Source organism: Pelophylax lessonae (assembly GCF_965119305.1).
Source record: "Pelophylax lessonae genome assembly, chromosome: 1".
Classification (NCBI taxonomy): domain Eukaryota; kingdom Metazoa; phylum Chordata; class Amphibia; order Anura; family Ranidae; genus Pelophylax; species Pelophylax lessonae.
In genome coordinates this window covers 467,333,970-467,358,349 of record NC_138768.1, presented here as the reverse complement: position 1 = coordinate 467,358,349, position 24,380 = coordinate 467,333,970, and the positions used below count along the sequence as shown (strand labels likewise).

The 24,380-nt window shown below is 42.8% G+C and overlaps 1 protein-coding gene across 1 annotated transcript in view; it reads right to left on the bottom strand.

Moving 5' to 3' along the window:
- Positions 1-5,461: 5,461 nt before the first annotated feature.
- The window catches only part of BSG (basigin (Ok blood group)), a 36,899-nt gene continuing 17,980 nt past the window's right edge, over positions 5,462-24,380 (bottom strand). The window contains exons 2-8 of the mRNA XM_082269401.1: positions 20,858-21,014; positions 19,133-19,221; positions 16,642-16,778; positions 9,264-9,540; positions 8,819-8,843; positions 7,334-7,395; positions 5,462-5,538 (exon numbers count right to left, since the gene is read on the bottom strand). Coding sequence (XP_082125527.1) covers positions 7,341-7,395; positions 8,819-8,843; positions 9,264-9,540; positions 16,642-16,778; positions 19,133-19,221; positions 20,858-21,014 — 740 coding nt within the window. The 3' untranslated portion in view covers positions 5,462-5,538; positions 7,334-7,340. The remainder of the gene's footprint in view (positions 5,539-7,333; positions 7,396-8,818; positions 8,844-9,263; positions 9,541-16,641; positions 16,779-19,132; positions 19,222-20,857; positions 21,015-24,380) is intronic.

The window sequence follows — 24,380 nt, the reverse complement described above, 5'->3', positions numbered from 1 at the left end:
TGTGGAGGATAGCGGCGGTTTGCAAGGTAGTAGCGGCCTGCGGGAGGTTGCCCTCGGCCTGCGGGAGTGTGTGCTCAGCCTGTGCGGCCTGCGGGAGTGTGCTCGGCCTGTGCGGCCTGCGGGAGGCAGTCCTCGGCCTAGGAGGCCTGTGCGGCCTGCGGGAGGTAGTCCTCGGCCTGTGAGGCCTGCAGGAGGCTGTGCGGCCTGAGAAGGTGACCGGCTTTATGGAAGGATGGCGCCTGCGGTAATCCAGGCATAGGCATCGGCCTGTATTATGTCAGGTAAGATACCTCTATACCTTAATAGTAATGCCTTTTAACAGTCTGCCACTGATTTCAGTATCTCCTTTATAGTGACTATAGTCAGCTCCCAAACCTCCCAAACCAAGCATTTTTTTTTTTTTTTTTTTAAAGAGGGGGATTAATGACACCTGTTAGGATCACGTCCATCCATCCCAGAGAGGGGCCCGCGTCCACCAACAAACCCGACAGGAGGAACATTTTACTCACCATACCGGAAACCAGGCGGGCGCCAACTCCTGACAGAACCCCTCTCCACCGGAGTGGGGGGGCTGTCGACCAATGTGGACGCCGTGACTCCGTTGGTCATTGGCGTCCAGGCGAGACGTTTTAACTCGCAGGGTCAGTCCCCGTCCAGTGGGACTATGTCGCGGCCGACCCAGCGCAGAGCTATGGCCTGCACGCGCGCGTAGGCTAAACTGGGGTGACCACTGGATCTCAACATCCAGCCCGTCGCCCAGTTTCAGCGTACTTGCTTGAAGATCTCACAGGAACACTGGAGAAGAAAAGCTGCCTAAAAAAGTATTTCTAAAAAATCTTGCCAGGACCAAAGATCCCAGCAAGGAACTTAGGTCCTTACTCCTAACTACAGAAAAAAAATTGATTTGCTGTAGCAGAGAGAGGATATACCCTCTGGGACTGCCCCTAAGGTGTGGCCAGAACGTTTTCTTTCCTGTCTAGTCCTACTCCTGTAGAGGGCAGTATAACCAGTGTTGATATTAATCAAGGAGGACTACGTCTGTCAATGAGCGACAGAGAAAACGGTTTTCTCACCCCCTTCAATCTCAGAGCCCTACCATGGACCCTGTTGCACCTTCATAGGCCTGTGCCCTCTCTGGGCAGTCTAATTTACCAGACCCTGTGGACTTGGGATAGCCTGAATAAATCGGGCCGCCTCTCAGGCCCCCATGACTCCTTTTGTTACCCCAGCCTTGGGCACGAGATTTGGACCCTGGAACGCGTCAGACCATCGGCGGGCGGCTCAGCTCCTACGTGCTGACCCTTCCTTGCTACAGCCCAAGAACTCTTCAACATGCTAGTGGGTGACCTTACGAGCTGGTTACAGCGGCGACAGGCCCTCTTATGTTCGTACCCTGCCCTTGCTGGTCAATGTCTGAGGGGTCCCCTCGGTGTTTGACACCTTTTTACATCAAGACGATCTCCCCACGCACACGGTGTCCCAGCTGTATTCTCTACTTCTGGGAGTCCTTCACCCTAACCTGCCAGCCTACACTACTGCATGGGGTAGGGATTTGGGACGAGACCTTTCTCCTATTGACTGGCATTAAGTGTTTTGCTTTGACCCACGCATCTCAAGTTCAGGAGAAGGGGTTCAAGCTCCTGACCAGATGGTACAGGTGCCCCTCCTCGTCTAAATATATCAACCCACTTCAAATCAGACCGCTGTTGGCGGTGCATGTCATCCAGAGGAACGCTTCTACGTGGTGGTAATGCCCCCAGATTTTGGAACAAAATTATTGCTCTGTACTGCAAACTTCAGGAGACTACGGTTTCTGCTACACTGGAATTGGCCCCGTTGTCTCGGATACCTGGCTCCTTCCAGTCAAGAGGGATATCCTTCGGTTCTTCTTGGCAGCTGGCAGGACAGTGCTCCCCAGACATTGGAAAACTGTACACGTACCCTCTAGACTCGAATGAGCCCTAGAGCTGGATAAAATCAGGGACATGAGTGTTGGCACGGGAGGGGGGGGGGCAGAGAGTAATAGTTCATCACATGGTCGCCCTGGGACATGTTTCGCTGTTCGGATGGCTTCAAGTCCTGGCTTAGAGGACCCATGCTACCGGTGCCAGTGGGCTGTAGTAGGGGGGTGGGGGGGAAGCGCATAACCCCCACCCCCCCATCTCTTCAGGTTCTTTCCTTACTTCTGTTTCCACGCCTAGCTTTACCTTTTCCTCTTTCTGATTATGTGTCTTCGGTTCCCTATGCAGTTCTCCATATGCTTTAATCTGCTGTTCTCCAGTATTTTACTATGGACTACCTGGATATTTGCTGCCAACATCACCACTTGATTGCCTCCCTTGTGTCCTTGCCTGCTACGGTGGTAATTGTACCACTATTGATATTCTTGCTGTCAAAGCTGTGACCTGTAGCATTGAGGTACTGTTAGCTAACCTATATCTCAACTCTTCAGTCACATTCTAATGGACCCGATGATCTCCATACAAATCCTGATGTGTGCCATGTCTGACTGTTTTTAATATGGTCTGTTCTTTGAAATACTTTGTAAAATCTCTTTCAATAAAATCAAATTGAACTAAAACATTTTTAGAAACTTTCCAAATTTAAAGTGGTTGACGTGACTGGCCTCAGGTACAACTTAAAGTTGGAGGGTTTGTTTCATCAGTTTCACCTGTTTATATGCAATCTTCTCTCTACATCTGTTCAAAGTGCTGAATTTTAAAGCTTGTCTGAGTGTTCAGAAAAAGGAGGCAGAGAGCTGAATTTACTCTGCAGAGCTTAGCGAGGAGAGTTCTGAGGGCTGATTGAGGGAAGAGACATGCCCCCGCCCCTTACAAACCGCTCATAGGAACAGAGATGAGGCTGCCAATCAGCTGAAGGTCCCTCCCATCACAATTTTTCTCAGTGTCAAGAAAACTTGTCAGAAGTGACAAATGCTGATAGAGAATCAGCAGACAGAAATGACAGTGCAGGGATATGCTTCGTTCATATTTTTTGCCGGATATTAAAACTCTCTTTAAGCTTCTAGAGAGGGAACAGCATAGCTACAGTCCTAGTGCTGGACTGCTTTTGGTCAAATTACCTAGCTAAAATCTAACTGGGCTGCTCAATGCTTTTCCAAGCAGATCAGCCAGGCATGCATACCTACATAGGGCTCAGTTCATAAGTTGTGACGCTCGTGTTATTTTGACATATTGACTATTAACCACTTGCCGACCGCTCACATGGAGCGTACTGCGGCAAAGTGGTTAGTTCCCGTCCAGCGACGTAGACCTACGTCGCTGGACTCCTCCCCCTGTAGGCGGCGCTCACGCGCCGCCGGAGGTGCGCTCCCGCTGTTTTCATTCACATCGATCGCCGCTGCTCTGCCCTGATCGTCGGGAATCGAGTGAGGAGATCTCCTAAGTGACAGGGACTGACAGATCGGAGTGTTCAGCATAGCTAACATCCGATCTGTCCTTCTGTCACTCAGTCACCTCCCCCCCCCCCACACGTTAGTAAGCACCAGGCATACATTAACCCCCTCCCTCTCCAATAAAATTAACCCCTTCACTGCCATTTTTACAGTAAGTGCATATGTAGAGCACCGATTACTGCAGTAATGTCACTGGTACCCCCAAAAGTGTCAAAAATGTCAGTCAAGGGTCCGATCTGTCCACCGCAATGTCGCAGTCCCGCAAAAAAAAAAAAAAAAAAAAAAAAAAAAAAAAAAAAAAAAAAAACCAAAAATGACAGAAATCTTTCCCGTAGTTAGTAAACGCAATAACTTTTGCGCAAACCAATCAAAATACGCTTATCGTGATTTTTTTTTACCAAACATAGGTAGCAGAAAACAAATTGGCCAAAAATTTAAAAAAAAAATTGATTTCTACATTTTTTTGGGGGGAATTTCATATAAATGTTAAAAATAGTTATTTTTTCAAAATAAACGCCCTTTTTTTGTTTATAGCACAAAAACTAAAAAACGCACAGGTGATCAAATACCACCAAAAGAAAGCTCTGTTTGTGGGAAAAAAAGGACGTAAATTTCGTTTGGGTACGTTGTCGCACGACCACACAATTGTCAGTTAAACTCGCACAGCGCCGAATCGCAAAAAGTGGCCTGGACGCAAGACAGCAAAATCCTCCGGTGGTAAAGTGGTTAATGAAAAACAAATAAAGCCAACCATATTGTCCTATTGTACAATATCCTTAAATCTACTAAAGGACTGAAACAAAGGTCTGTTTGCATGGAAACAATTGTTCTGTATGATTTTTCTTAATATTTATCAAAACTAAGACATTGTAAAACAGACCGTGTGGCCAGCCTAAACACATAGCTGGAAATAAAATTACGGCTTAAGCAGCACATACACAGAACAGATTTCTTTCCTGCAATCACAGGTTGCAGGAAACAAATTAGCTGGATTCCCCCATCAACACAGACTCTTGACAGGGAAAACCCTTCCACCAAGCCATTGTATTCTCTCGGTGGGGGAAAGCCTTCCCCCTCCTGGGGAAGACCGATTATTCCTAGCAGCTGTAGCAGCCACTAGTGATAAATCGCGTGTAAAACCGGTAGGCTGGTTGTACCCAAGTTGAGCGATCAACTTTCTACATTGCGCCTGCCCATATATGGTTCCAATCTAGACCAGTTCCTGCTGAACCAGCCGAGATTTGAAATGCATATGGCAGGCATTAGTCAACTGAGCCAATAGTATCCTCGTCTAATCTGACCTATTAAAGTGGGAGAGGATCATCTTTTGTCTAGACACATTTTGGCTTTCTGGTCCTTTAATAGTGCAATAATTACCATTGGGGATTAACTAGATACACTTAACAGAAAATACTTAATTGCTATTGACGAGTGAGGATGAGATGTCAAGAATGCCTTGGAACTGCAAAGATTTGACAGTACATTACGTATGAGAACATGAATACCAATCTACAGAGGTCCTACATGCAATGTAAAACTAGTAAGAAAACTGCACAAATAAAAGAGGGAAATCTTTATTGGTGTGGTTTCTTTGCAGACAAATTTACAATCCAGTGTCAACTTCTTATAACAAACTCAGATTGTGTGGGGGAAAAAAAAAAAAAAAATCCATCAAGTTTCCTATTCTGTCAACTCAAACAGAAAAAAAAAGTAACAGTGTTGCATGCACATGGCATGCTTTCTGTAATAAGTTTGTAACATACAAAGTAAAATCAAACATTAGTAAATCATAGGTCACAGAACTCAGAGGATCAAAGAGAAAGGTGGCATTGACACAGCTGAACCCATTTTCATTTTTATGCACCAGAAGCCTTTCATTTTTGGCAACTATTCACACCAGTATCTAGAACAAGTAGCCCCTGTCAGCAGATCTAGAATCACATGTACATAAAGTCCAGCAGTATAACTAATACCTAGAAGTCTTCTAGGCATTACACAATAAAAATACATAAAAAACACAAGAGGAATTGTCAATTATATATTTGAAAGGTCACAGGACAGGGAATCCAATGAACTCTTGAGTGCAAAACTCTGGAGCTTGTTCTATGTGTAGTAGACTTCACCTGAAATGCAGAACAAAAAAAGGATTCAGTTGCTATGTTAAAATTTTAGACAAGGTACATGTACCTTTTCACCAGTCCAGCACCACAAAAAAAAAAAAAAAAGTCCCTGTAGGCACAACATGCACAATTGTCAAAAGACTGGTACAGCCACAGAATAATGAGAGAATGCGGTGCTCTATGGAGGGAGAGAGAGGAAGACCAGTAGCAAAAACAATGCAAGAGTCCAAAATAAAGTCCGTATGCAAGTCCAGATCTAATAGGTGAATGGCTGCTTACTCCTCCAGCTGGATGAGTAAGAAGCAACTCTGTGGGATGAATTAAACAGACAAGCAGCCCCCCTGAGTATAGTAAATGGTTAAAAATCAATTTATTCAAAAGTAGGCAACTCACATTCAGAAGAGCTTGTGTACTGCTTATCAACACTTAATCTGGCTGCAGAAAACTGTCCAGCTGTGTGAGGCATCTGTCCAGTGGAAAGCAGCTTCAGCTGCGCTGGTGGGTTCCAGTGTTCCTTGGCTTGGAAGATACCCATGTGGATAATCCACTTACAGCTCGAACAAAGCAGCAGGCGCCATAGCCAGTGCGTGCTCCGAACATGCATGTGGCAGTCATATTGCTGTTGGTATTCATGAGCCCTCAAAATCCAAGTCACATGGCCTGATGTAGCACGCATGCGCAGAGCGTGTAGTTGAGCATCCACATGGGGATCTTGTAAACCAAGGAGCACTGGAACCCACCAACGCGGCTGAAACAGCTTTCCACTGGACAGACACTGGCCTCACACAGTTGGACTTTTCTGTCTACAGCTGGATCAAGTGTTGATCTGCAGTACACAAGCTTTCCTTAATGCTCATTGCCTACTTTGATTAAAGTGATTAACAATTTACTACACTCGGATGGCGCTGCCAGCAAAGCCACAGGTATACCACCCATGTGCATGTCCCCTTCCAATTGCTCCAACATGGAAATGGTTAAAAAAAAAAGCTTGCCATCTGACTTTGCCAGAAAGTGGACTGATCATAGTTCTATTTACACAAGATCAAATTCAAAAACAGACTGAAGCCAATACTTGCAAAAAATGCAGCAGGGCATCAAAACCAGTCACTGTACACTGGAAAGCAGAATACAAATGCAATGCTTTAGAAGAGCTTCAAAAACAGTAAAAAACAAAAATACCAGCAAAAGAAATTTTCTGGGGTGGGGTTAGAGGAATTAACTTAATTCCAAAGCTAGCATTTCAGATTACATTGCCCACAAACCAAACCAAAATTTGGCCAGGTCATAATTCTGTTTCAAGTCAAGAATGCATTGCTTCCTTCCACATGGACGAGCTACAACAGTGAAAAGAAGGCTAAAACTTCCAACAACTTGAGTAAACTGTTTGCCTTCTGACAAAGTGGAGATGGTCAAACACTGATTAAAATTCTGCGTGTATACCCAGCTTAAGACCAGCAATGTAGAGGGCTCAAAGTACTATCAGTGCGTAATCGCCAACTGTTCCTGCTTTCCAACATCCCAGGCTTACAATTCTCTAAGTCTCCATTCACACTGGTACTCCTGACAAGTCACGCACCGTCGCATCCCATATTGTAGTACAGGAACGGTTCTAATAGGAGCGACTTGTGTTGTGCCGCTGCAGTGTGAACCGGCACTAAAGGACAATGTAAACAAAAACACAAAAAAAAAAAAAAGCCATGCATTTCATTAAGCTTTACAGACATGTTTGAACATTAATTTCTCCAACCTGTGGGCAGAATAGTTATACAGACGCTTAAAAAGGCACGTTAGCCTTTACCTGCAACTCAGCTAGAGTTCCTCTGTCGCACAGTGTCATGATTTGCACCAGCATTGCTTTTCCTACAAAAGAAAGGGGAAAAAAATAAATAAAAAAACATTTACTATGGAGGGTTGAATATTATAGGTTTTAGGATTATAAGCTAGTGGTATACTGTAGAGTCTTACTAGAACAATATGTCCAACAAGCTCCTCAGCTTCTAACCCCCTGGAGCTGGCATTTCCCAGCCCTTTAAGGGGTTTAGGATGGCGGGAGGCAGGGTGGGGTTTATGATTATGTGACCGCCGTGATTGGCTTTCCGTTAGCTGCCGGTAACTCTGCCGGGAGAGCGAACACTCTCGGTACATCTGTATTTGCAGTAATGAATGCAAATATTTGGTCACTCAGCGCCAAGGCCCACCTGTCGAGAGGCTGCATATTTGCGTACTGTCAGTGCCGAGGGGTTAAACAACTAAGGGGTGTGTGGAAACAATCTGGCAGCAACAGTCAGCTTGTCAGATTTACACTCCTGGTGGCTTCATGGGCTTTTTTTTTTTTTTTAAACACAACAAAGTCCCATCACCTTTTCTTTTATAAACCTTCCTACGTACGCGTTTCACCTGCATAAGATATACACTGATCATGAAATGTCATTTGTTGCTCTGTACACAGCCTATAGTAAAGCCAGCCATAGACTGTTTGAACCAAGGCTGGTTCAGCAGGGACCAGCTAAGATTCAAACCATCTAGGGCAGGCTGACTGGATTGTCAATCCATCGATAGACCTTGGTACAACCAACATGCTAGATTTCTAGCATGCAATCGGCAGTGGCTATAGCCACTAGCAATAATTGTGTTCTCCCGGAAGGGATGGCTCCCTGTGTCGGGAGAACACAACATCAGGGATTCCCCCATCAACAATGTGTTTATGGGGGATTCAAGTGATTTTCATTCTTGCAACCTGTGGTTTGCAGGAATGAAATTCACATCTTTGGCCTGCCTAAGTCTTCATATTCCTGCGCCAGAAGTTTGTTCTAACATGACTCATGCAAAATAAAACTGCAAAGGTGGATTAATGACCTCTGCAGTTTGAAAGCCTAATTAAAACAAAGGAAAACATCAGAAAGTGTACAAAGCCTTTAAAAGTAGCATGCATTGCAGAAGTAGTATAAGAGTTATAGTTTTGACACTTAAAAACCTTTAGCTTTTCTATTTATATGATGCTTTAAAGCCCAACACTGGGAACTTAAAAGTGGTTAAAAAAAAAAAAAAAAAGTAGGTTTTTTGCCACAAAGCAAAAAGCTACAGCGTGGGAAAGTGCTTCTCTAACCAAAACAAGCAGTAAGGGTTTGCACTGTGGGCACAGTGTAGTGTGTGGCCACTACAAGGAATAAAATTAATTAGTTTCCAAAATTGGGAAGAAAAAAAAAAAAAAAAAAAAAAAAATACCCAACGAAATCACATGCTACAGGCCTTTAACTCCATCAAAGTAAAACGTAATACTTACAGAGGAGCAGATCCACCATCTTCATCTAGGAAGGGAAGAGGGAAAAAAAATTGTTTTAACAACTTGGAAAGAAAAAAAACAGCATAGCAGTAGGCACCTTGCTAACATGTTCAGAGCAGAGCAGATGTTCTAACCAAGCAAAGCAGGAAAAAGGCTCAAGCTCCAGCTTACCAAAAGAATTCACATGTCCAGAAGCTCAGAAAAAGAAACAATGAGTTCACTACAGTGATACACAGAAGGAACAGACTGTAGTAGGATCAGAAGGAGATTAAGTAGGAATTTTAAGAAGCAATTGAACCATGTAAAAAGGCAGGATAAAAAAAAAAAAAAAAATAATTGAAAAAGGTTTTCGAAAGGATTAGACATCCAAGAGCTCCCTTACATGCCATGCACACATTATCCACATTTACGGAATATATAAAAATTTATATTCATATAGTATTACCTTCAGGTACATCATCTGGCTTTCTCCTCTTCTCATAGATAAAGATAATGGTTACTAGGATCAGAACTTCAGCTACGATTCCAAGAAATGGCCAGAGGGCAGCAAGACGGCTACGCACATGCAGAGAGATGGTGGCCCCAGCGATACCATGTATATTCGATCCATTGCAAATGTATTCACGCTCATCTCTTTCAATTTCCAACAGGAGAATACGTAGCTCTGTCTTATTTCCAGAGGACTTTATGTAATATCGGTCATCACTTCCGTTCACTATGGACTGAACAGCAGAAAAATCACTTGAACTCATTGCCTCATTTTAAGTCAACACGCTTAAAGTAAACAAATTCAGTTATTCAGTCATTTGTTAAGCTTCTGTATATCCCAATTTCTAAATTATACACAAACAAACAAACCACTGTGGGGCATTGTTGATAGGAAGATAAGAGCCCCCCCAACAATGCAGATGAGCTGAAAGCCACCATCAATGCAACCTGGGCTTCCATAACACCTCAGCAAGGCCACAGGCCGATTGCCTCTGAGCCACACATTTCATTAATTCTTCAGAAGAAGCCCCAACCAAGTATTTAGTGCATACGATACTGTACATGATACTGTACTGTACTTTTCAATAAACCAACATTTCTGTATTAAAAACACTGATTTTAAAATCAGTCTTATGTAATATTCTAATTTTTTTTTTTAATATTTTGGGTTTTCAATAGCTGTAAGCCATTATCAAAATTAAAGGAAAAAAAAAATGCTTGAGATATTAGATCTTTTAGCTCAAATAAAACGGAAAAGCTACCCCTTACAGAAGGGCATTCTGTAGTCACTATTAGAAAATTAAACAAATTTCCTGCAAACAGGCCCTTTGTTACTGATGCACAAACTTCCCTAATTCAGTATTTAAGAGCCTACAGGTATAATTCGCTTTTATATCAGCCTGCCATTTAGGATTAGGAGTCCAATTTTTAACATAGCCGACAACTAACCATTTCAGTGTACTGGCAATTTATTCCCAAACAAAAACAGGTAGAATTATTGGGAGGTTATTAACCACTTAAGCCCCAGAAGATTTTACCCCCTTCCTGACCAGGCCCTATTTTGCAATTCGGCACTGCGTGACTTTAACGGACAATCGCGCGGTCGTACGACGCTGTACCTAAACGAATTTGACGTTTTTTTTTTTCCCACAAACAGAACTTTCTTTTGGTGGTATTTGATCACCTGTGCGATTTTTTGATCATGCGCTATAAACAAACAAAAAGAGTAAATTTTGAAAAAAATATTTTTTTTCACATTTTTTTTTGTAAAAGTAAAAATCAAAATTTAACATTTTTGGCCAATTTGTTTTCTGCTACATATGGTTGGTAAAAAAATAAAATAAAAAATAAAGCGTATTTTGATTGGTTTGTGCAAAAGTTATTGGGTTTAACTACGGGAAAGATTTTTGTAATTTTTTTTTTTTTTTTTTTTAACGAGCAATGGCGGCGATCTGCGATTTTTTGCGGGACTGCGACCTTGCTGGGGACAGATCGGACCCTTGACTGACATTTGACACTTTGGGGGGTACCAGTGACATTACTACAGTAATCAGTGCTATACATATGCACTGTTACTGTAAAAATTACACTGGCAGGGAAGGGGTTAACTTTATTGGAGAGGGAGGGGTTAGTGTGTCCCTAGGGGCGTGTTTCTAACTGTGCAGGGATGTGGCTGTGTGTGTGTGTAACAGCAGAGATCAACGGTCCTACATAGCAGGACCGTTTGATCTCTGCTGTTACAAGGGAGAATGACAGGCGGCTTTATTTACATTAGCCGCCTGCCTTTCTCCCTCTGTAACCTGACGATCGCGTGTGACCGGTGGACATCGGGTCCGCCGGTCACTCGCAGAGGTGTCCGGGAACGAGCAGGGGCGCGCCCCCTGTGGCACAGGTTTGCCCCCTATTGGCTCACAGGCTAGTGACGTACCAGTACGTCACTTTGCCGGCACGGGGCTGACCGCCGCAGAATATATACTTGCGGCGGCAGTCGGCAAGTGGTTAATGTGTCAGTCACAACTGATCCCTCCAGCCAAATCAAATTACATTCAAACTACGCTGGCTAAATATTTAGCAGTTGGCAAAGCTGCGTATTTTTAGCGTAGAAGGCAATTTTATCTGAAAATTATTGGCAGAGAAAAGGGTGATGACCCATTTTTTTTTTTAATACTATAAAAAACAGGGAAGATTCACAATACCCGATCATTTAATGAGCTCATTTCCCTGCACTGAACGGGCTGCTACGTGCAGGACGACAGACCAGACCGCTTCCCAAAATATCTATTCAGGCTGTTGGATTTCTGCCAGGAGGCAGATTAGTTATGTAGAACTAACAAGGGCTTGTCCATTGGGGGGTACAAGGTGTGTATACATTCTGAATTATGCACAGCTGGAGAAAATCTTTGTACTTTTACCAAACAAAGTTTTACTGACCACCCACTCAGATGGAAAACAGAAAAATAAAAAAGGCATAGGTTATACCCTGGTTTGAATTACTGGTCTTTTCAAATCACCGGCAATGGGACAGTACATTTTTCCATCATCATTTAGCTCTGAAACGCTTGTACAAACTTCTAAATACAAAAATGCATCTTTAAACACATTACCCAAAAAAAAAAAAAAAAAAAAAAAAGAGCAGAGAACAGGGAGATGTATAAGCAGTATACATTTACAGTGAATTTGTTGGGCTTTACTGTAATCAGGGCACTGATGATCACTAACAGTGTGAGGCGAAGAGAGCCAACAGCACTTACGCATGCGAGTCATCGTCTCTTTACCGAGACCAGGGTCGCGCAGTGACCTAGAACACTGCATGGGCACACGAGAATGGCCATTCTAGGGCGCAGTCATAGGACGGCGCCCCAGAAGGAGAGTTGCACCACTGTCATTTGGTTTAGTCAAGGAGTAATGCATTTAAGCTTTTCTCCAGAATTTCCAAACTCCTACTCCTGGAGTAAAAAACTAACATAATGGGGATATGGGGGGGGGGGGGGGGAAGTAAATGGGAGTGCACTGAGCAGAGAACGGATCTGGGGAGGCTGTTATTTTACACAGTGCCAAGCACTGCTACCTTGCTGGGGAGGGAAAACTCACCATGTGGTTTTCTGGGCATTGTTCCAGAACTCCCAGGCAAAAAGAGGGAGCCTGCATCTGTCAGCCAATACAGCTGGTCAGGGGACTGTAGCTTTGACAGGTAGAGCTCCAAGAAAAGTGGAAGTTCAGGCGGGTAAACGTCCTTCCCTCACATTTGCTATCCATTTGAGTTTATTGGCAAAAATTTGGAATTTATTTTCATTGTAGTTTTTGTAATCTGACTTAAATTTTTATTTTCGTTTTAGGGCTCTTTCACACGGCCGGTCAGTTTTTTTTTTTATCACGGACACAGATGACACTTGTGTCATCCGCTCCGTATGTCCGCATATCATCCCATCCGTTTGCGGATGATATACGGACATAATGTTAGTCTATAGGGATTGCGGATGACACCGCTGACATCCGATTTTGCATCTGTTCCGTTTTTTTAACGGAGGAAAAATAGGGTTCTGTTCCGTTCCAAAAACTGAAAGGACGCAAATCTGATGTCAGCGTATGGTCATCAGCTGACATCCGCAATCCCATTGACATGCATTATGTCCGTATATCACCCACAAATGGATGGGGTGATATACGGACATACGGAACATCCGTGTGAAAGAGCCCCAAGTCACTGAAAACTTGCAGCTGAGAAAAACAAATATTTTCAGTGACAAAATTACTACTGGTGAAGTGTAGCTGCTCCAATATTACCTTGTCTTTAGTCCATACATTTTATTCACAATAGCAGTACAGCTGCGATGGAAAGGGTCCTGAGCGGCTTGGTACAATTTTGTGGCTCAGATTTGAATAGACATGCTATGTGTTTGATGCAATTCAGTGCATTTTTTGCATCCAAAACCGAAAAAAAAACAAAAAAAAAAAACAAAAAAAAAAAAAAAAAACACGCTTATGAAAAATTTCTGCGCAAATACTTTAACAGACAAACGCTGTACCCAAACTAATTTACGTCCTTTTTCCCCGCAAATGGAGCTTTCTTTTGGTGGTATTTGATCACCTGTGCGATTCTATTTTGCACTATAAACAAAAACAACAATTTTGGAAAAGAAAAAAAAAAAAAAAAATACATAAATTTTAAGCCAATTTGTTTCCTGCTACATTTTTTCCCCCCAAAAAATATAGTGAGCAGCGTATTTTGATTGGCTTGCGCAAAAGTTATTGCATCTACTAAATACGGGAAAGATTGGTCATTTTTAATGTTTTTTTTTTTTTTTTTTTTTTTTTTTTTTTACTAGTAATGGTGGCGATCTGCGTTTTTTTGCGGGACTGCATCATTGCAGCGGACAGGTCAGACCCCTGACATTTGACACTTTTGGGGATGCCAGTGACATTACTACAGTAATCAGTGCTAAAAACATGCACTGTTACTGTAATAATGATACTGGCAGGGAAAGGGTTAACCGTATAGGTGATCAAGGGGTTAAATGTGACCCGAGGGGAGCGATTCTAACTGTATTGGGGTTGGACTTGTAAAATGATCTCAGACATGCGATCCTATATAGCAGGATCACATTATTATTATTATTATTATACAGGATTTACATAGTGCCAACAGTTTGCGCAGCGCTTTACAATGTGAGGGAAGACAATAGTTACAATACAATTCAAAACAGGAGGAACTAGAGGGCCCTGCTCGTTAGAGCTTACAATCTAGAAACACATGAGCTCTGATCATTGGGGGGGAGAGAGCAGGGGTGTCTCCGCAAGGAGAGAGCAGGGGTGTCAGGCGGCAATCGGAGCCACCTGACACCCGCAACGGCTTCCCCACTGATGATCGGGGGCACGCACGCCCCCTAGCGGCCTTCAGGAGAGTGACGTAGACCTACGTCGCTTTGCCTGTCTGTGCCACCTTGCCGCAGTAAAAAGGCGGCGGGTGGTCCTGGTGGTGACTAATTGGTTAAACCTGCAGGAGGACCGGTGTTTTTATCTATTAATGACTTTACTATTGCTTTAGGCCTGGTTCACATGTATGCGGGTTGGGGGCCCACATTTGCACAGGCATAGCAGCCCATTGATGTGAATGGGCTTGAGCTGCTATGCCTGCGTTTTCAGCTGAAAAAAGGTGCATGCAGAATTTAAAAAAAATGCAGTGGCCATGAAATCCATCCTTCTTTTGCACCATGCGACTTATCTGCCGTTGCTGCACACGCAAACGGTTTTTAAATGCCGTGCCCACGTATACAAAAAAATGCAGAAAGCTTGCCAGAGCAGGAACTGCAGGTTAGTCGCATGGTGCAAAAGCAGGATGGATTTCAAGGCCACTGAATTTTAAAAAAATGCTGCATGCACCTTTTTTCTGCGGAAAATGAGGGCATAGCAGCCCGGTCAAAATCAATGGGCTGCTATGCCTGTGCAAATGTGAACCGCCAACCCGCATACATGTGAACCAGGCCTAAAGCAATAGTAAAGTCATTAATAGATAAAAAAAAAAAAACCAGGTCCTCCTGCAGGTTTAACCACTTCTGGATCGCAAGGATTTGCCCCTTTAAAGACCAGGCCATCGGATCAGAGCGCCAGGACCAGTCATCACCAGGTAGGCCAGACACTGCTTGATGGCTATATAATAATGTAATGTGGGCTGGTATGTATGTATGTATGTATGTATGTATGTATGTATGTATGTATGTATGTATGTATGTATGTATGTATGTATGTATGTATGTATGTATGTATGTATGTATGTATGTATGTATGTATGTATGTATGTATGTATGTATGTATGTATGTATGTATGTATATATATATATATATATATATATATATATATATATATATATATATATATATTAGAGCTGCACGATTCTGGCCAAAATGAGAATCACAATTTTTTAGCTTGGAATAAAGATCACGATTCTCTGTGTAACAAAAAAAAAAATTGGGATAACTTTACTGTTACTTTTTTTTTTATTCATTAAAGTCTATTAATTGCGTTTGAAAGACTGCTGCGCAAATACAGTGTGACATAAAATATTACAACAATCGCCATTTTCTGTAGGGTCTCTGCTAAAAAAAATATATAAAATGTTTGGGGGTTCTAAGTACTTTTCTAGCAAAAAAAAAAAAACGAATTTTAACTTGCAAGCAACAAGTGTCAGAAAAAGGTCCAGTCTTTAAGAGGTTAAACTTCCTTTCTCCCTGGCAGAGGGAAGGAAAAGATACAATGTAATCATTTTTGTTTATAGTTACTGGGAGACTTAGCCCCCGTTCACACTGGGGCGACCTGGTCGCCTCACAGGTCGCCTCCCATAGGGAAGCTGCGGACCCGTTCTGATAGGAGCGACACAAGTCGCTCCGACTCAGAAAAAGGGTCCGGAGCTTCTTTGGGGCGACCAGGAGGCGACCGCCATAGACTTCAATGTTATGAAGTCCGTGGCGGCCGCTCCGAGGTCGCGGCGCGCTGCTGAAATGTATCAATTCACAAGTCAGACCCAGGAGCAGAGAAACTCGGTATTTTAAAAATGCCACAACAACAATACCGTGGCTATGCAATACCGCGATATATCGAATTACCGAAAACCAGCATATGTCTACTGCCCGGATAAGCGTTATTTCCAGGAGGCAGGTGGGGATCCGACATCATATTGCTTATTACAGAGCCAAGCACTGTAAACACTAGCACACACAGGCCGAAGGTCAGGCGGTATCAGCTGGTTCAATAGAAACTGGCTGACATTAGACTGTGTACTGCAGTTGGTCCAATTTAGGTCGGCCGTCCAGCCACCTGAAGGGGCATGACCAAAAAAGGCATGCCGACTGGAGTGCTCGGGCTTGGGGGGCATCCCCCTAGCAAAAACAGCAGCAGGGGAGATAAGTGTACCAACATCAGATAGTTAGTACAGCGGCTCCTCACTGAGCAGTATTTTTTCATTCTGTCCTGCAGGGTTGGGGGGGGGGGGGGGGGGGGGGAACACAAACAAACATACCTACTAGTGTGTACCAGGCTTAAACCCGATTGGAGGGAATGGACACAACCCCCTTTACATAGCCCAATTTGGAAGTGATGCATGCAGATTGCAGAGGCGAGCTGCAAGAATCCACACCAAGTGCTGTGGATTGAGAGAGATGCCTTATGAGGATACAGTTTATTTTGCAAACCAAAAAGGTTTATAACCATTGCCAAAATGAAGCCAGTCAAAAAACAGGTTAACTGAAAATTTCTATAGTCCCATTCTAAAGCATGCCAGATTAAATAAAGGTTTTCAGAATTTAAAGAGACTACACAACTCTGGTGGTGCAATTCATACCTTAATACCATCTTCTGTAACCATTGACCACATCCACTCTTCTACATGTGGGAAGGAGTTACTTTTGCAGGTCAGCACTCCTGTGTCTCCTTCATTGCCATGCTCGGTTTTCTTGTAAGCCACAACATGAGGCGCAACTGAAAAGGAAGATGTGTTTTACTAGCATGAACACTTACTTCGCTTGTTTATCTCCTCCCCCCTCCCTCCACTGCCACATTTGGCACTTTTCTGGTTTTGACAGGTACCTGCTCCCAACCTCTGCCTGACTTTGCCACATCGAAGTCACCCGGAAGTTTGGCCCCCTCCTCCTTTCCCTGCTGCCCAGCCATTCACAAAGGCCGGCCAAGGCTTCACTGCTGGTCTCCCTTCGAAGAAATGGCGGCGACACCAAAGAGCCGACTAAAATTGGCTGGGGTGAAGACACCGCTGGATTTGTGGACAGTATCCTATTAAAAGTCAACAGCTACATTTTTTTCTAAGGCGCCTGGAGCTCCTCTTTAAATGCTTGTGTATCTAGGGGGGGGGGGGGGGGGTCTGGAGAATAAAACCTGTTTTAATTACCTTATTTGTCCCACAAGCTTCCTCCAAGCTGCATGACCCCACTCCCCCAAAGCAGCTTTTCTTGAACGCCATCACATACAATTATCAGAGATCTAGAGTTGTGAGGGTCGGTAGACAATCCTGAGCTTTAGAAAAGCACAGATCATTGGCTGCTGGTGGAGCATGGGATCAGGCAAATTAGGTCTGTCCGTTATGTTGCCCTTAGATAAAAACAAGCACTTAACCCTTTGCAAAGGGGAGCACACTGCAAGTGTAATTTGATTTTTCTGGAAATACATACAGCTGTAACATAAAATCGGTACCAAATGATCAGATTCACAAGGCAAGCATATGCAAAACAAATACATGGAACTACTTCATGGAATACATGGAACTTTCATTTAACTAAATCAGTGGAAGATCTGGAGAGAACAAGGGCAAGGTACCAATTACCTACAAGTTGGTTTTCAAGATTTTGCTTAAAGATGCAATCTGCATCTTTGGACAGCTGTGCATTGCTCTTCATAAGGTCTATAGAACTGAAACATCCCAGAAGACTGAGGTGCAGTTCAGAGACAAGGTGAACTTGTGTATCCCATTCACCACCTTACATTTTGGTATATGGCACAGCGAACCTAAAAGCACAAAAGCCATTTTGCCATGAACACCATGGATCCAACCTAAACCAGGTAAAAAACACACACTTTACAAGCAGACTCGCAAGACACATGCAAGGTCTGTTCTGAAATTAAAACACCTATTTACCTGCAGTATTCTGTGGCATGTAAACTGTGCAGTTCAGCTTGCATCACCAGCACAGTCCCTTTGTGCTGGGGATTACTGACTCTTGCCCATACAGAGGAGATACCTTATCTCGTGCCAGCCAATTAGGATGCTCGAAGACCAGTACCCAGGGAAAAAGGAGGGTTCCAGTGAAGGACAATCAGACCTTTAGGGAAGAGGTCAACTAAAATAGTTTGTTTTGCTTTAACCAAATTCAACTTCTGCCAAAAATGCATTTAAACCAAGTGGTGTATGTATAATAGAAGCATGGTAGAGGTAGTCTACTACTGCTGAATAGAAGCATTGCAGCTGTCAAAGATTTGTTGCCCCAGAAAGATTTATGTCAATAACAGCAACCCTTTTTGTTTAATTGCACACCCTATAGGATGTATTACCTATACCAAAGCGCGATATAGGTAAAAGTATCAGACAACATAGGCAAGAAAAAAAGAATCCAGGAAGTTTATTAAAAAGCAAGAACTATTCAAAACAAGGTAAATGAGAGTGGTAGTTGTAAAGTCAGAACTTTATAGCCCACTTAAAGTGACCAACTACACCCCATGGACTACATGGGTCCACACTATAGTATTGCCAATTTAGGCCCCAATGGGCTTGCTTTAAGATACAAATATCAGCGGACTGGTCTGAGAAATGCAAGGAGACTCAAGAAAAAGCAGCAAATTATGAACCAAGATGAAGACTAAGTGTCGGTTCACATTCCTGCGATCACAGAGATCGCATGTAATTCGGAGTGCACTGCTCCTAAAATTACATGCGATCTCTGTGCGGTGCAAATTCAGCCAAACAGTTTGTATAGCTGAATTTGCACCACAATCGCACAGGACCTTTTTTGGTCCGCAGCATGGTGGTTCACACTAGTGCGATCCGATTCTATGCAAACTTTCAGATCGCACTGCGATATGATCGGGGGGCGTCGTTATTTAATTGACAGCCCCAGTGTATTGCATATGGCAGTGTGAACGCGATGTGGGAACACGCTGTATATTCGCAGCGTTCCCGCATCGCAGAAATGTGAACTGGCACTAAAAAGACTGAGGACGCAGACGCTTAAGCACCTTGTAAATGGTCTGATGCTTTATTTTCCCATTTTAGGTTGTAAATTTGCTCATTAAAATACTAGAGCTTTTTGCAACATTGAGTAATTTACCTGTTACATTAATCACCGCAGACACTTCAGGAGCGGTCAGGAACTTGCAGGTGTATTGTCCAGATGTTTCTGCATTCACTGCAGTAATACTAGGAAAAGAAGCAAATACAGTTTATGCCCAACGTTCACAAAGTGGCATTAGATAATGTAAATAAATAAAAAAAAAAAAAAAAAAAAAAACAGTGCATGCCTTTTTGGTCTATAGATTTAGTCAGGTTGAAAAAAAAAAAAAAACCTCAAGCGCTGCTAATCTATTAGGATGGTGAATGGTCTCATAGCATTTGCAGCTCCAACAAATCAGTAGGACATAGATGCTAATGTGTGCAGAGGCTGACAGCACAGAAAGCCTAAACTTTCCACAACACAGGACATTCCCATGCCAAGACAAATTTAGGCAACAAAGGTCTGAAGGCTCACAAACCAACATCAAATTCCATTGAATTGGCATCTCCCTAGTAAAGGGATAGGACAAAGGTTTTTTTTTTTTCCCTCAAAAGGACTCGACTATGCATGATTTACACTGTGGTAACAACCAAACCATTAGGTCATTAACCCCGCTAGCAGTATTGCCGAGTGTGGCTTGGGGTTAATTTTCAGTACCAAAAGCGGTAACCGAGCCACAGTCGGGATTACCCCACAATGTTACTCACCTTCCCTGCGATCCCCTGCCATCCTCACACTCTCTTCCCACTTTCCTTCCGGTTCTCTTTCCTGCGAACGTTGCAACACGGGGGTGGAACCAGCAGCAAATTCAAGTCTAAATACACAAATGACATGATACAAAGCTGGGATCCTAACGGATTACACTGCATCATGCCATTTCACCACAGGATTGCACCTTGATACTTTTCCAGTTCTTCGTGCCTGGAAAATTTTGGATGCCATTTTTCTTGCGCAAAAGCGCTTTTAGAAGAACTGGAAATCGACGACAGCGAAACGTAGTTACTTGAAGAACTGAGCGATAGCAATTCGTGGGGAAATTCGTCATCAGGTACGGAAAGTGATGACAGCGACGATTTTTATGTCTTTCTGGCACATAGCTAGTGGAATTTGGAAAGTATATCAAATGATTCTTCACAACTGCCAATGGAGCTATGTGCCAGAAAGACATCAGAAATGGCAGCCGTTGTCACTTTCCGTACCGGATGCCGAATTTTCCCACAGATAGCTATAGCTCAGTTCAAGTAACTCAGTTTTGCTGTTTTCCAGTTAGTCTAAAAGCGTTTCTGCGCAAAAAGAATGCTTTTTGGACACCATGGTCGTTCCAATTTTCCAGGCACAAAGAACCGGAAAACAGGCAGGGCACTGGAAAAAAAAGTCACCAGGTGCAATCCTGTGATGAAATCGCATGATAAAATGTAATCCGTTAGGATCACAGCTTTGTATCATGTCATTTAGAGTATTTACATTTTTGAAATTGCCACCGCCCCCCCACCACCGCAATGCTCACATGGAAGGGAACCGGAAGAAAGGTGCCGGCATTGGCCGAGCACACAGCGGGAGGAATCGCAGGGGGAAGGCGAGTGGTAAAAATGTACAGAACAGATTTCCGTGAAAAATAATGGTACCGCTTTCAGCACCTAAAATCTGAAATAATCACACCAGCAGGGAGGTTGAAGGGGAGCTCTGCCCCCCCCCCCCCCAGTTGCACATTACATGGTGCAAGATTGCTCTGCTCTCCATTTTGCATATACAGCTTACATCGCTGGTGAATAGTCTACTTACTTGTGGGTTGTAATTTGGGAGGAACCCTCATCTTCATGTATCACTTTGGCTCCCTTAAGCCACTGGTGACCAGAAATAGGAAGAGCAGAGTCTGTCAAGTTGCAGATGAGCAAATCTCCACCGGTTGCATCTGGCTGGCTTGTTTCAATAAGTGGATCTATAGACAAAAAAGTAGTTAGAACCACAGCAGAAGTCAGGATAAACTAAAAACACAATTTTTCACAACAGCTTCTGAGGTGGCACAAGTAAGCAGGGCTAGACGATCAGCTGCTAGTTAACTAAAATGCTAGTTAAAATGCAACGTGAAATGCCACTTCTGTACACCAATAATATCTTCTCAATTGCATAAAACGTAGCCAGGAATGACTACTTAGACAAAAAGTATATTTTATTACCATCCAAGAATTGGGCTTCTGCCACTCACATCTGCTTAAAGTGGAACTTCTCTCCCAATCAACATTTATAATCCTCATGCTACCAACATTAGTAAAATAGATAGGAAAGTATATATTTACTTGCTGTAAACTTTTTTTTTTTTTTTTAAACATTGGTTACTTCCTGGTGTCCATGCCTAAGCAAATTATGTCATACATCCCAGGAGTCTTGAGGAGGAGAGGTTCTCTCAGCTCAGCATACTTAAGGGCAGGAAGTAAATGATATAAGAATCATTTGCCCTTACTTAAAATGGCCAGGGACAGAAATCCTAGGAGTAATTTTTCAAAGATTTTTCATCAAACTAAAGCATTGAGACATGGGTGGATAGGGGAGTTTGCTTTGATTATTAAAATTTATTTATTTAAATAGCGTTTTTGGTGCTCAGATGCAGTAAAGATCCACTTTAAACTGGCTATAAATAGTAGAAAAAAAAAAATAGAAGGTTGCAGTAAAGAACATCCGTTCCATTTTCTAATCAATGGGGGGGGGGGGGGGGGGGGGAATCAAAGACATCGATTGCAATGGCAAGAAAATTTGAAGCAGGAATGAAGATTTTGCATATTAAAATTCTAACAGTAGATCTTTCCTAAACATTGTAAAAGTCTGCATTTTAAACTCTTGCAGTACAAACTCCAATTAGTAAACCCATCACAATTCCATAGTAAGTGTCAGCATCAAAATACACTCCTTGGAAACTAAAAACTGACAAGACAAAGCACTGAGAAGTGAAGTGGTTGTGTAATGTGAAGACAAAAATGGACACACATGTAGCAGAGGCAAACAGATAAGAGGTTAGAACTAAATGGGGGTTGCTCCAACAGGGAAGATTAAAGGTTATGACAGAGATTACAACAATCTATTGGACAGACAGAAGTAGGGTGGGCTGGGCAACATAAGGAAACTAAAAATCAGACAATATGCAGACTTCTGGAACTATATGCGGAGAATGACAATTGGTATAGGAAAACAATGGACTCCCAAGTGTACATTTCCATGCTGAAGCTTTTGTTGAACATGATCTGTCTTCAGTATTGTGTCCTGAGCTGAAAGCATGCCAACATAGAATCTAATTTGTGGTTAGAAATATTTTCTCTTGAACCCAGGAGAATCCATAAAAAAAATAAAAAAAAAACCCACACAAGGAGAAGTAGGCTTCACTGCCGGGGTACAGCAAACCAATTCTAACACGAGAGGAGGTCATCAAATGGGGAAATAAACATTAAGGAATGGGATCCTGGACCAAGGAACAGTTCATATTTAGCCAAGCACTTGCAAGGGAAGTTCTAATCTAAGACTGCTGGGAGGAGGCACTTTGGATAACGAGGGAGCAGGGCTTCAGGGTATCAGAGGAAATCTTCATTTAGCTGCTCACTCACGGTCTATGACAACAACATTGGCTTGGGAACGAATCCACTTGATGCGAGGAATCTTGGTCAAATGGTTACGATCTGGATCATTGCTTGCACGACACTCATAGGTTCCCGAGTCTTCTGGGCTCAGATCAAAAAGATAGAGTGTGCTTGTAGCATGGAAGACATAGGTTGTGTTCATTTGTACTCTGTCTTCACGGGCTCCATCCCATAGCTGAGAGAAACTTTCGTTGTTATAGTCTGCCTCAAACCACCACTGAATCTCAGGTATGGGGCGCCCGATGGCCTCACAATGTAGCTCCACTGATTCACCTGTCAGTCTGACCTCTGAGAGTGGAGATTTTATGAACCCAGCTGTGGGGCACAGGTAAAAAGGTTAAAAAAAAAAAAACCAAGAACAGAAAAGTAGGTGTGAACAGAATCAACTGATGTATACTTTGGAACCTTGCTGCTCACCCAACAGTTTAGTACTTCATCTAATTACTAACTAGAACTCTTACAGCACCTTACAGTAACCATATTAACACAATGTTGCCACTAGTGCCTCCCATACCTAGCTGGCACTGCAATTTGTTAAACTGTAGGGTTTGCAGGACAAGGTGCTCACCTGTTAAACCTAATCTATCCCATCCATCCTATGCACCTTACAAAAGAGCACAAAAAATTCTAATCATACAAGAGTATTTGATATGGAAAAACCAAAAGGAAGCAGGATGGTTTATGAGTAGTGTTCTCTTCATCTGTGAGATAATTAGGCTACGCACAGCTAAATAGGACAAGGCATAAGTTAAACAGATTGGATTACAATCAGACCAAACAAGAAATAGACATCACAAGACTGTATAAAATATTTTACTTCAGTTCACCACATTAAGATAATGATTAACCCCAACATTCTTAGTTTCTCCAAGCGGCCTTTGGAAAAAGTTCAGGCGAAAGGTCCATCCTTTCCATTAGTCAGCATTTCCAATGAAAGTTGAGCAACATTTTCCATTGCACAAAAATAAAAAGTGAAGTAGTGGTGACAGTCCATGCATTTTCTAGCGGCACTAACCCGAGTTTTAGAATGTTTTTTTCTATCTTGGTGGTTTCTGTTGAAGTGTTTTAACACATTTTATAATAATGACGCTTAAGAAAAAAGGAGGAAAAAAAAAAAAAAAAAAAAAAAAAAAAAAGCACTACATGCACCTAGGCAGAACAGAATGAATGAGCAGATTATGGTCTACACCAAACTCCTAAAAAGCAATGCATATTGCATTTATGCAATTTAGTATACGGTATATGCAATTTAGCACACTGCAGTAAAAGCTAGAACTTGCAGTAAGACAAAGTAGAGCGGCACGACTAATCATTTAAAGATCGCAATTTCACTTAGACCCCCCCCCCCCCCCCCCCCCCCCCCCCCCCAGGCTCAGATAATCCTACTCCTTAGAGAGTCCATAAAGTGAGAGCTCAAAAAGAATGGTCCCCCACAATGCTCCCTATGCCAATTCTATTTTCAAGGACAGGAGAGAAGCATATAATATATTTGGTGCAGTGCCCATACCAACGATCCTTTGATTCAAAAGCCCACTGACGGTGCGATAAGTCAAAAACACTCACCAGAAAGCGAATATCCAGCATTCAATTAAACACTTGTTTCGTGTGCATGCACATTCTCAAGGGATCCGCCTAATAAGCCATCTATCACCGATTCTTCATGAAGTCCTCTTAACTCC